We start from the raw sequence: 13,512 nt of genomic DNA, 5'->3' as shown, positions 1-13,512 counted from the left end.
AGGGCTGCATGTTGAGAGAAATAGACTTAGTGGGGATCAACTATTTATGTATTATAGATGTGTGGTCCCTAGGCAAATTTGGCCATTGATCACGAGTCATTTTAGGGTAGATACTGGGACTAATTTTGAATCAGTGGCGAAATTCTGGATTGCTAATAGAATTCTGTTCTCAACACTGTTAATGTTGCTGTGCTTTGGTATGTCTGGAATATAGGAACTCTATAATTTTCAATAACACCTTATGAACGTCGATTAAGCAGGTGCTGAGGTTGATCTTAAAGACTATCAAGAGCTGGGTGGTACTGTCCTCGAGCGAGACTGCGGAAAGGCTGGAGGCCTTCACAACGCACCTCACAACCTACCCGAGGCAGCCACTGTTGATCAGTGGCTGATTCTGAGGCACCCTGAAGCCCCTCTGGTGGATCCTTGGACCAAGCTGAAGATCACGGACGACGCGCTAGGCTTTGCATCCCCTTCCAATAAGCGTAGTGAAGCCGCAACGGTGTCAAGTCCAACCTCAACTCTGACGGCCGCTTGGTCTCCACAAGCTGTGGTTGTGCCACCGCTGAAGTCGCGCAAAGCCTCCCAGGGACTGCTCTGCATCTAAAGCGTGATGCGCTGTGTGTGTGATAAAGTCGTCATCTTAGTTTTCGCAAAAACTTGATGTAATAATTTCGTTTACCTAGTCTTTCGCTGAACTGCTCCTCTTAGTGAGCCGATGTATCCCGAACGACTTTGTGATTTCATTCTATAAAATGGAACCGGGGAGGGGCCTCCCTGTTCTTCTAATTTTTTTTTGCTGATAAGCGACAATTTCTTCTTGAAGGTGTTGAATTTGAACGATGCAGCGAGGCATATCCAATACGGATGGCTTCACGTTTTGTGAAGTGAGATATGCATGTATGCAATGATGACATACATGAACACGATATTGAGCACATTCAGGGCCTCTTTGATTCACAGGATTATGAAAACACGGGAATAGGAAAAACATAGGATTGGAATGTCATGCTGATCTCCATCCTATAGGATTTTGGGTTGTTTGATTGCATCATAGGAAAAATAAAGGATTCCTTCAAAGAGGTTTGAGTGGATGCTAGAAATCCTATTGGAAGTAGTACAAAGAAATCCTTAGGAAAAATTCTTGTAGGATTCAATCCTTTGAATCAAACAGCCAACATAGGAAAAAATCCTATGGATTATGATCCTCCAAAATTCCTATGTAAATCCTTTGAATCAAAGGAGCCCTAAATATGGAAAGGTTCCTCTTAAAAAAAGTATGAAAAAGATTGCCCGTCATACATACTTTATAGGCTACATTTACATTTGAATTTATAGAATTTATAAAGACGATGCATACTATTCCCATTTATATACTCTCTCTCTTTTTCTAAATATTTGTCTTTCTAGAGATTTCAACAAATGACTACGTATGAAGCAAAATGAGTGAATCTACACTCTAAAATATATCTATATACATCCGTATGTGGTAGTTCATTTGAAATATCTAAAAAGACAAATATTTAGAAACAAATGGAGTAGTAAACTTTGTAGTAGCTATTACTCCCTCTGTAAATTAATATAAGAGCGTTTAGATAGTAGTGATCTAAATGCTCTTATATTAATTTACCGAGGGAGTACTTATTAGGAAATTTGTGTTAAAAAACTTATTAGGAAATTAGATAAACTTTGTAAGTACTTCCGCTGTCTAAAAACGTTTTTATATTATGGGACGGAGGAGTATCATTTTGCGGCAATTTCATACATTCAAAACCCATTTTTTTAAAGATATAATATCCAAAGCCCATTGCCCCAATAACAACCTACTGCTTTCACCACTTTATTTCTCTCCTCGTTCAGCAGTCAGCATCTCCGTGTCTCGCTCCCTCCCCCTCCACCGCCCCCCTAGTCTGACACCGCCAAAATCCCACCGCGCCACGCGGATGGCTTCGCCGCCGACGGGGCCCGCGGCGCCGGCGGGCTTGGAGAGCATGGAGGGCCTCGCCCTCGACACCATCATCGCCAAGGCCGGCGCGCGCCCTGCGGCTGTGCTCGCCTGCGCCAGCACGCACCTGCGCGCTGCCGTCGCCGAGGACGCCGTCTGGCGCAACTTCTGCGCCCGAGACCTCGGCCTCGACGCGCCCCTCGACCCCGAGGACCGCCCGCTCCCCTCCTTCAAGGTCTGGTGCTGGCTTGATCCCCTCGTTCCTTTCCCCTAACTAACCCTTGCCCAAACACAAGAATTAAGAAGCAGTCGATATACAATCTGCCGCTTCGTGATGGGGTTCCTGGCGTGTGGAACTTTGGATGATTTTGTTACTTGTATTGCTACTGTTGTGAATTCTTTGGTGCGTGTTGTCAGCTTGGAAATGCCGGACCTAGCAGAAGGTTTGAGTGAGGGGTCCTACTGTGAATTGAAAGAACTACCGTGTTTTCATTGCAAACGTAAAATAACTTACGGATTTGCAAATTAGGATTAAAGTGGGGGCCTTTACCCCTGCTCAGTCCTTCTTGGTGTCTGTATTTTAATCAATGCCTCATTCCTGAATTTCCTGATCTTAGCCCATTAGTTATGAGTTATGACCATGACCAAACAGATGGTAAATCAGAAACACATAGTACCAAGCAATTACCTATGATTTTGTAGACCATTAAGGTTAGACTAGCCACAATGGAGAGTAACATACACTAGTAACATACACATATCCGTAGACTATGTTACTACCTTCATAGTGGGTAGTAACATAGGTGTGGTGTCATGCAAAGCTCCATTTATTAGGTTATAGGCTCATATTGCATTGAGACATGTGATGTTACAGTAACTAGCTAAGTTACTAGAACTACCTCTCTCTTCATTAACTCATTGCCACATAGACAAATTTGCTGAGTTGGACTTGAAGTTACTGCTGAAGTTACTCCCACTGTGGCTAGTCTTAGGTGTGTCGAAAGTAGAGTAAGGTGTGTCTGTAGAACTAGTTTATATCATCTCACTGTTTACATAGGTAGGAAAAGCGGCTTAGAGAAGATAGGACCCTGACTAACTACAAGGTAAAGAAAAATAGAAACATAAGAGGAATAAAATAAACAACACCATTTTTTCTAAAATTGGTAGTACTTCTCACTTATATATCTATTTTCTTCTAATATCCTTGTCCTTATGTGAATGAAGTTAACATTTCATTGTCCTAATGTCTGTCAAAAGAGTTTGATCTGTAATGACTCCCCACCATGATTTTCTCTTTTCTTTTCAGTGTATCTTTTGTCGCGTTAGCTTGCTGTCATTATTTTTCGGTTTAACTTGTCCAAAAGGGGATGGAGATTGATTATTGATGTTTAATTTGTGGTATTACTATCAGAGACTTGTACAGTTCTGCTCATGGACTGCATTTCTCAGGTAGAACATTTCCTCTGCGTGTAAGCATGTAAAGTTTTACGCGCCACTGAAGAAAAATGCTGGTATTTTTTTCTATGATAATATATGAGTAGTGCCTATTTAATAGGTTGCTCCACCAAGGAATACGATGCCATTGAATGATCCCAATAGTGAATTGTCTGAAACCTAAACTTTCAACTTTTACATGTCGTCTTTGGTTGTTATGATGTTACTTCAAATTGCATCCACTTCCTGCTGGCCTTCACGGCCGTATGTGAGAAACGAGAGTCCCGTTGGGATATCTGAGATTAGGCCTCGTGTAAAAGAAAATCAACTATGAAAACTTGAACACTATTTTATTATTCATACTGGTAGTGCAATATTTTATAGAATTGCATATTTTAAAAAACAAGTTTTAAAGCACCAACTACTAATCTACTCCCTCCGTCCGTAAATACTTGTCCTAGAAATGGTTGTATCTAGACTTATTTTAGTTATAGATACATCCATTTTCAACCATTTTTAGGACAAGTATTTCCGGACGGAGGGAGTATGTTTTAGCGGAACTGTGACATCCTTTTGGCTTTTCCTTGTTGTAAAATCTTCAAAACTAATTTATGTTGCTGGAGCTATAGCACAGTTAGTATCATCACCATGAACCCAGTCATTATTACTTTATTAGCATCGATAATTTGGTTTTGGAAAGAAACTTTTCAAAAGGTTTGCTGTCAATGTCAATCTATTACAGTCCAGGGTCTGGAGTGTGTTGCTAGTCATTTGCTCTATATCTGCCCTTTGGCTGTGAAATACAATTATGACCTTTTGAGCTATTCTCTAATGTTGACAAATTGCACCCTATTTGGTCTACTTCCTACCAGCTGCAAAAACTAAGAGTTAGGGGAACATGAATTATATGTAGTACAACACTCCTTATTCTGTTAATCATTTTTTTTCTAGAGAACAGTTCTGTTATTGATTGTGCTCGCTGTTGTTTATAGACGTCCAAATTCGTTCATTAAAAAAAAAAAGGGCAACCTGGTGCATGTAGCTCCCGCTTGCGCAGGGTCCAGGGAAGGGTCCGACCACTTTGGGTCTATAGTACGCAGCCTTTCCCTACATTTCTGTAAGAGGCTGTTTCCAGGACTTGAACCCATGACCTCATGGTCACAAGGCAGCAGCTTTACCACTGCGCCAAGGCTCCCCTTCGTCCAAATTCGTTCATTGTTTGTAAATATTCTTTTTGGTGGAATTATTATTTACGATGTTACTTCATCTGATTTTGGCGATTGACTGCATATCTTCTTCGCTTCAAATTAATTGGTTTTATCCATGATAACAAACTGTAACCAAATTTTCAGGATGCATATAAAGTTTGGTCAGAGTCTTTTGGTATGTATCCATTACCCCTGGTAAAGAGAGTGAAACTTTTTTGGAGCTCATTAAAAGGATGGATTTCTGAAAACTTTCCTGAAGCACTCAGAACTTTGAGTAAAGGTGTTTCTGAAGCTCAGATAAGATCAGCAGAAGATGATCTTGGTTTCAAGCTTCCTATGCCTACAAAGCTATTGTACCGCTTTTGCAATGGTCAACTGCCTTTCAGTAAAAACGAGGATGTACGCATGGCTCCTCTTGGCATAATAGGAGGCTATCTGTTTTATAATTACATTGTAAATGTGCACTTGTCATCTCTTGAGCAAATGGTCGAAGAGACAAAAGAATTTAATTTCCACTTGGAGGAGCAAGGTCTTCCCATTGGGCCCAACCTTGCATTAGTGGCAAGTTCATGGTATCATCCTAAAACGTTTCTTCTCAATTGTTCAAGTGGTGAACTTTACGTTGGCACTGCCAACTTATCAGCTGGAGAAATGATGCCATGCGTGCCAAAATCATTGATAAAGCCAACTAATAGTGATATGCCCCAAGACGGATTACTTTTGTGGTTGGAAGAGCACCTTAGGCGCTTACAGAATGGCATGATCAAGATCCGCCCTCTTAAGACGTCGAGGTATATCTGCTTATATCCAGAAGCATCCCCATTGTGTTCGTCAGCAGTGACAAATGGTGTAAAGGTGATAAATCGTGACTTCCTAAATATGGCATCATCATTTTATTAAGCTTGAAGTCTAAATGGCATATCTTGTTTCCAACACTTGGTTGACTGTTCTTATTCATGACTTGCAACATTTCATCCCACTTGATTGCTTCCGTGAGTGATTTTTCATGACATGCAGTAGACATTCTATATGGTCTCATTGGTGCATTGGGCTGACATTTCTGATGGTTATAGGTACGTGCATCTGCTGTCTTTGTGCCAGAACATCCTCGTCGGGGGCATGTGGGCACACATCTGTACAGCTATTCCATCCGCCTGTCAGTTCCTGAGGCATGCATGCTAGGTGGGGTTTACTTTTCTTCCTGCCAGCTTCACTCACGCCACTGGATCATCCGATGTAAAGACACGGTTGTTTCGGATATGCATGGGGAAGGTGTTATTGGGGAGGTATGCTGGAATCGAAAAGGAAAACTAATTTCTGTATCTTGAATTCTCGTGGAGAAAAGTTATAGTTAACGTGGCTATTTATTTGGCTTTGTGTTTTGCAGTATCCTTTACTTTTACCAGGGCAGGACGAGTTTGTCTATGAGAGCTGCACGCCGCTGAATGGCAGTAGTGGATCTGTGGAGGGCTCTTTTACATTTGTGCCTGGGAGGTATGACCTAATTCACAAGAGAAGTTTCAATCAAAAGAATGAAGTCATTTTATTAGGCATTTGTAGCCAAACTGTGTTTGTTAAGGATTGGCAAGTGTTTGTGTGCCAACCAACCGAAACATCCTGTTTTCTTTTTTCATTATGTTGATGCGTGATTTGACTGTTTTATCCTTTGGTTAAGGTTGACCCAGCCAGAAGGAAAACCATTCGACGTCACGGTGGCTCCGTTCCCTCTGGAAGTACCCGACTACATCTTCTGAGCAATAGTATGTGCACCTAATAACAGTGTAGTATCTTGGTAGAAACACCGAACATATCTGTAGTACTCTGTCTGCTGTAGCAAAGTTGCTCTGCCTGGAGTTGATCTTGTCGATGTAATGTTAACAAAAGGACGCAAATGGTTTTGTCGTGCGCCGACCTTCTTCCGGTTCCTGGCTGTGGCCCTAAAGGAATCTGTAGCGGGTGGAGCTTGTCTGTTCATATGTGATGTGAGGTTGTTTGTTTCTTTGTTGAGGTGAAACATAAGAGGGAATTGTTCCAAGGTTTGCGCAAGAAATGGTTCCTTGGCTGTCATGTCTGGGTTTGCGACACCGATGTGATGTGATCGATGCAGTGCTGTTCGTGACAGAGCTGTTTCAGTAGGTCATCTGTAATCCTACACTGATGTTCGTTTGTAATGTTTCCCCTATGGTTCATCACCACTGCACTGGTAGTTCAGCACTACTTGTATTGCAAAGTAGGTCTTTATCCCTTGTATGCAGTGTGAGTGGTCCATCGGATAGATGTGCGTGCTTCACTACACCCGACAGCAACATAAGCAGATAGAAAGAGGACGTCTGTCACATCAGTATAATAGCTGTGTATTGTCTTTCTACTCCTTCCATCCCAGAGTGTAGTGTCAAAAACGCTCTTATATTATGGGATGGAGGGAGTATATTTTATGTATGTTTATCTACAATCTTCCTATAGCCAGGATGCCTGCCAAAGAACTACATAATCAGGTTTTGATGTAACATAAGTATCAGTAGAATATTGTTTCAACAAAAGAAGCATCAAAGTACAAACGGCTCTACATACATTGGCTTCTCAAATACCACTTGGAATAGATTTGAGGTACTTCTTCTGAATAACATGCCAAGGAGATTTTTGATCTGAAATCATTCCCTAGCAGCCTTATCATCCTTAAATCAGATCCCAGTTGCCATACCATCTTTCTGTGGTGATATCTTTTTCTCTCCCTCTTGTTATGACGCTCTTCTCTTCAGTTGTCGAGAAAATCTCCACAGCGGGCTCATAAATGGTCCTCATTCCTTGGATGCAATTGCATTGCAAGAATGACAATGTGAAAAACCGCGAAGAGAGCACGAAGCATGGTTCCCAGCTTATCTCGGCAACTAAGCCCGGAGTATGTAGTACAAGAAACTGTGACTATTCTGTATAGGTGGAAGCCAACATCATTTTATCTTCTTCTCTTGGCCATCACTAGCTAGAACCAGAACCAAGTATGCCGCGTGAAGAACCAAGCATTCTGAGCCATCTACTCTGCACACAGTAACCAAGTTAGAATGTGAGGTCAACATCATGAAAGCAACTCCTAGCAATTTTTTTTTGTAGAACCAGTAATTTCATAGGACGTACTCCCTCCGTCCCATAATATAAGAGTGTTTTTTATACTAATGTAGTGTCAAAAACGTTCTTATATTATGAGACGGAGGGGGTAGTAATGAATGATGGTTCTTGCAAGCACAAAAGAGGGATGTGCTAGTGAACCAACTCAAAAGACACAATTACAATTCATTGATTCTACTGCCACATTGGCGTTTGAAGTGTGAAACTGGTGCGCACCCAGAATCAACTTCATGTTAAAGGAAAAGAAGGTGTACTTTGTTGATATGAGCAGTCTATCACCCCTATTAAGCAGAGATGTCACACAACATCAGATAATAAGTATTATTTTTTTTGCGGGGCAAAACATCAGATAATTCACATGAAAAGTAATCCCAATGTAATGCTTAAACCTAATCCAATCTGCAAACATATTTAGGCCTCTTTTGGTTCATAGGATAGGATTATCATAGGAATAGGGAATTTATAGGAAATGAGATGACATATATCCCAAAACCTATGAATAGGAATAGGAAACGAGATGTCATTTGGTTCACACCAAAGAAATTTTTCCATTAAATCTAGGCTCATTTTTATTTTCCTATGAAATGTGAAGGATAGGAACCAATTCTATGTAGGAATAGGAATCCATTCCTATGAACCAAAGGGCTCTTCAGGAAAAAAACCCTACAAAAAATCCTATCCTCTAGAATTCCTATGAAATTCCCAGGCTTTAATTAGGACCCAAAAGCAAATAAAGAAAAATCTACCAGTTGAAAACATTTCTGCGGCTGAAAATTCAGAAAAGGAGGCTGGACAGCTCTAGATCAGTCTAGCTCTGCCTCTACCTGCACTGCACCATCGATCAAGATGGCAGAGATAAGTGAAGTTGCTAGGACAGTCCTCCGATAACCATGACGGGGCGCCGGGGCCGCGTCCGTGCGCATGCATGCGAGCGTGAGCTGCTTGCTCCGGCCCGGCAATTACTACTACTCCCGTGCTTTGTATTGATCTGCAATGCAAACCGTTGAAGACATTTTTGCGCATGCACGTTCCTGGGCATTCATTCATTCATTCATCGAAGGAGCACTTTTTTGCCCCCCCGGTCTCCACTCAACATGCATACACATGAGCAGCTGTAAAGCGCGCGAACCCGATCTACCTTGGTAAACCGAAACATTCAACATTTCTCCAAGTACAAAGAAGGAGGGGCAGTTGTATTTAATTAAACAACACGGCGATCACTTTACGTACCACGTGATGTGCATGTGGTGTAGTACGTACCATGCACCGCGGTGGTGCCAGAGCTAAAACCCTGTCGTGCCGTGTCAGCTTCAAAACGTAAGAGCAGTGAATACATCAGGACGTATATATATATATATATATATATATATATATATATATATATATATATATATATATATATATATATATATATATATATATATATGGTGCAACTACATTTTGTTTCACGAGAAAAAAACATTAGTACAATTTCGTCAAATATTAGCATTACTGAATACTGACAGAAATTTCTCAAGGTCAACTTAGAAACAGTTCCAAGCTTCTTTCAGCGACAGTAGTACACTGTTAATTAAGACGTCTTCTATATCGAGATCGATCATATATACACATGCATGCATGTATATATACACTGCTCAGGCATCCCTCATGGGATCAAGATGAATGAACTAATGGTCCAAAGAGATTGGGACCATGCATCTTCAAATTTCTCTTGAAAGAGACTAGCTAGCTAGGATAATTTTGCCATGTATTGAGCATCTGGATACGACCCAAACTGGTTCCAAAACACATAACCAAAATCAAACGACCCCCCAACCTCTACTTCCACCTCCTTAAATAACGACGTAGCACCCTCAACTCCCTTCTCCTTAACTGAGCTCGGCTCGATCCAATGCGCCGACTCACTACTCCAGCCGAATCATCCGTCCACCCGACCTCGTAAATGCCTTCTCTCATCGACGACCCAGGCTCGCTGCGGTCGCTGCTCCGGCCGGTAACCGACGAGCGCCGGACCAACAAGCACGGCGGCAGCACCGGCGGCGCCGTCGTGGGGCTCTTCAGGATGTTCAGGCTGGTGCCGATGCTCACCACCAGCACCGGCTGCAAGATGGCCGCGCTGCTCGGGCGGCACAGCGGCAGGGCCCTCCTCGCGGACCACGCGCCGGCGGTGACGCTCTTCGGGCACCGCCGCGGCCGGCTGAGCCTGGCCATCCACGAGGACACGCGGGCGCCGCCGGCGTTCCTCATCGAGCTGCCCATGCTGGCGGCCGCGCTGCACCGGGAGATGGCCACGGGCACCGTGAGGCTGGCGCTGGAGAGCGACACCCGCAGCGCGCGCCGGCGGCTCCTGGAGGAGTACGTGTGGGCCGTCTACTGCAACGGGCGCAAGGCCGGGTACGCCATCCGCCGCAAGGACCCGTCCGACGACGAGCGGCACGTGCTGCGCCTGCTGCGCGGCGTCTCCATGGGCGCCGGGGTGCTGCCGCCGCCGCCCGCCGACGGCTCCCACGGCCCCGACGGCGAGCTCACCTACATGCGCGCCCGCGTCGACCGCGTCGTCGGGTCCAAGGACTCCGAGGCCTTCTACATGATCAACCCGGACGACGACGGCCGGGGTGGCGATGGCGCCGCGGAGCTCAGCATTTTCCTAGTCAGGAAGAAGTAAAGAAAACAACTACTACGAATACCTATAGATATGATACGAGCGTAAGCATATAGTACTAATATTTTTGTGTGAAGAGAATCAAGAGATAGATGAATATATTATGGGCTACGATTCAATTCAAATTGTGTCACCTTTGCCATAGTAAAAAAAAAGTGAAGTGAAATGAAAACCAGTTGTGTCATCCAAGTAAATACAAATACAAATATGCGTGGAGGGGTGTGATACACAAAGTTTACAACAGTGTATGTATTCGTGGCATGGCAAAAGACCTGTCTCGTTTTGTTTCGAAGATGAGTTTGGTTTAGTTAGCTAGAGTCTTGTGAATTTCAATGTGCTAAACACTATTTCATGCCATAAATCGTGATGGGACAAATACATAATATAACCCTAATAATGGCAGATGTTGACACGAGGGCCTGGTTTTGAGTGCTTCGTTTGTAGTCCATTTTGATCATAACAGTGGTGTGGCTCCAAATTTGGATATATTAGAGCAGCTCCAACGTGCCGACCAAATAGACAACGATTTTGTCTATTTTTTATCTGTTTGGATCGGTTGTTCGCTCGGCGTCCGTTCTGTTTATGATTTGGTCGGCAATGCGCCCAATAGGCCAACTCATATTTGCCCGCGTGGTCGGCTTGCCATCGTTTTCCAACAAACATATACACATTTTTTATAATTTCACAACCAAACAAAATAGTATAGTTCCACGACCCAAATAAATATAACATACTCCCTCCGTTCCATAATATAAGAACATGTCTGACACTACCCTAGTGTCAAAAACGTTCTTATATTATGAAACAAAGGGAGTAGTTTACAAGCTGAATAAAAATTATATTGTCTATTGGTTGCCAATATGAGCTCACATATGCTCAACCAAATCATTTTGCAACTGAATGTGAGTTTTCCATTCACGCATTTGATGATGAAATTGGGTGAACTGTGCAAACGTTGCCGCTCCTCCTCCATGCTCAGGCACAACATTGTCACCCTGAGACTGAAACCCTTAATCGTAGATACGTTCCGGACGCTCATCCTCTATGCTCATATTGTGCATGATCACACAAAGCAGTCATCACCTCCCATAACTTCTTGGTGCTCCAAGTTCTACCAGGATACCGAACGATGCCCCATCGAGATTGTAAAACACCAAACGCACGCTCGACATCCTTCCTAGCACTCTCTTGCTTTTCGGCAAATCTTTTCCTCTTCTCTCCGATAGGGTTGGGGATTGTCTTCACAATAGTGGTCCACTGAGGATAGATACCGTCAGCTAGGTAGTATTCTTTGTTGTAGTCGTGACCGTTGATGTTAACATTGACCGGCGGGTTGTTGCCTTCGGTAAGCCTTGCAAACACCGGCGAGCGTTGAAGCACGTTGAAATCATTATGCGATCCGGCCATGCCAAAGAAAGAGTGCCAGATCCAGAGATCTTGTGAGGTCACGGCCTCAAGTATGATAGTGCAAACCCTGACATGGCCTATATACTGCCCTTGCCAAGCAGAAGGGTAGTTCTTCCACTCCTAGTGCATGCAGTCTATACTGCCAAGCATCCCTGGGAAGCCCCTGCTGGCATTGATCGCCAACAAGCGGACGATATCTTCAACAGTCGGCTCTCTCAAGTACTTAGGGCCAAACACTGCAATCACAGCCTTGCGGAACCTGTACATGGACTCTATGCACGTTGACTGGCTCATGCGGACGTACTCATCAATGAGATCACCAGGCACTCCGTATGCAAGCATCCGGATAGCTGCAGTGCATTTCTGATAAGATAAGAAGTCAATCTTTCCAAGGGCATCCTCTTTGCACTTGAAATAATTATCGTATCCGACCACCCTCTCTCGAATACGGTTGAAAACATGCCAAGCCATATGAAAACACCGTCGGAATTGGTGATGTTTGAACAGCGGGTTGGATGTGTCAAAGTAGTCCTTCCAAAGAAGGAAATGGCCGCTCTCTTGGTTGCGATTCAATGCCGGAGTGTGTCCCGGGATCGAGCCCCGGAACAACGTACGCTGCCTATTAAGGTGGTCATGGACCAACACATCAGCCACCATCTCCTCATCATTGGATGAGGAATCATCGCAGTCGCATAGAAAATTGTGGAAAAAGAACTTGTCGCTGGAGTCCATTTGTACCTTGAGGCAAACTGTCAAACAGCTTGCGGGCATCGACGAAGAAGTTGGCCGGCAAAGAGATGCGTGCCTCCCGTTGACCAGGTGGCTGGCCTGGCAAAGTTCGACGAGTGTGGCGGCTGTAAGTGCATCTAGTGCCACCCCTAGTTGCTTTTGGAGTATTGACGACAAACCTAGTTGAGGGACTAATGTGTTTGTGAGAATTGCAGGATAACACAGGTAGAAGTCCCTCGTTGATTCAGTTTTCCTACCAGAGATGACCCCTAAAAATGTATGAAGACATTGAAGTCAAAGGTGGTATATGAAGACATTCACATTGAAGACTATGAAAAGAGAAGACATCGCATGAAGCCTATGGAGCTCGAAGACTTAGATCTTTCGTAGTTCTTTTTCTTCTTTGTTGAGTCATACGAACCACCGTACTGTTAAGTGGGGTCCAAGAGAACCATTCAGAATGACTGAAGTGATGCTTAAACAAAACCTATGTCTTCGAGTGAAGACTATGAGAGCGAATCTTGTCCAGAGTCGGACAAGTCAGCTTTGCTTGTTGCCCAAGTAAAGTTGCCGTGTGAGTTTGAAATCTGACCGTTGGAACACGTGTCAGTTCCTTAGTGACCCAGGGTCATTTCGGACAAATCAGGTCGGGTTGCCTAGTGGCTATAAATAGCCCACCCCCTACAACCATAAATGGTTGGCTGCTCAGAGTTAGTATACGGCTTTTGTCGTTTGAGAGCAACCCACCTCGAAGCATTTGAGAGAGAATTCCTTGCGAGGATAAAGCCCTAACCACCCAGAGCCAAAGAGAATTAGGCATCACTTAAGTCTTCTTGTCTGTGTGATCTGAAGACTTATTACACTTGAGGACTGTGAATCCTCCAGCCGGTTAGGCGTCGCGTTCTGAGCATCCAAGAGACATTGTGGATTGCCGGTGAACGAAGTCTGTGAAGGTTTGGGAGTCTACCTTGAAGACTTACCAGAGTGATTGGGCGAGGTCTGTG

The 13,512-nt window shown here is 43.8% G+C and overlaps 2 protein-coding genes across 2 annotated transcripts; both read left to right on the top strand.

Annotated features, from left to right (window-relative positions):
• Positions 1-1,833: 1,833 nt before the first annotated feature.
• Positions 1,834-6,654, top strand: LOC123086800 (F-box protein SKIP16). The gene is made up of 5 exons (XM_044508608.1): positions 1,834-2,180; positions 4,732-5,442; positions 5,661-5,873; positions 5,975-6,081; positions 6,263-6,654. Exons 1-5 carry the CDS (start codon positions 1,944-1,946, stop codon positions 6,339-6,341), a joined length of 1,347 nt encoding a protein of 448 aa, XP_044364543.1. The 5' UTR covers positions 1,834-1,943; the 3' UTR covers positions 6,342-6,654.
• Positions 6,655-9,593: 2,939 nt separating this feature from the next.
• LOC123082243 (protein MIZU-KUSSEI 1-like) lies at positions 9,594-10,679 on the top strand. The gene has a single exon (XM_044504609.1). The coding sequence runs from the start codon at positions 9,653-9,655 to the stop codon at positions 10,373-10,375; it is 723 nt and encodes a 240-aa protein (XP_044360544.1). The 5' UTR covers positions 9,594-9,652; the 3' UTR covers positions 10,376-10,679.
• Positions 10,680-13,512: the final 2,833 nt, after the last annotated feature.

This window comes from Triticum aestivum, chromosome 4A, assembly GCF_018294505.1.
Source record: "Triticum aestivum cultivar Chinese Spring chromosome 4A, IWGSC CS RefSeq v2.1, whole genome shotgun sequence".
Taxonomy (NCBI): Eukaryota; Viridiplantae; Streptophyta; class Magnoliopsida; order Poales; family Poaceae; genus Triticum; species Triticum aestivum.
The sequence above is the reverse complement of the archived record's forward strand: the minus strand, read 5'-3'. Positions and strand labels throughout refer to the sequence as shown.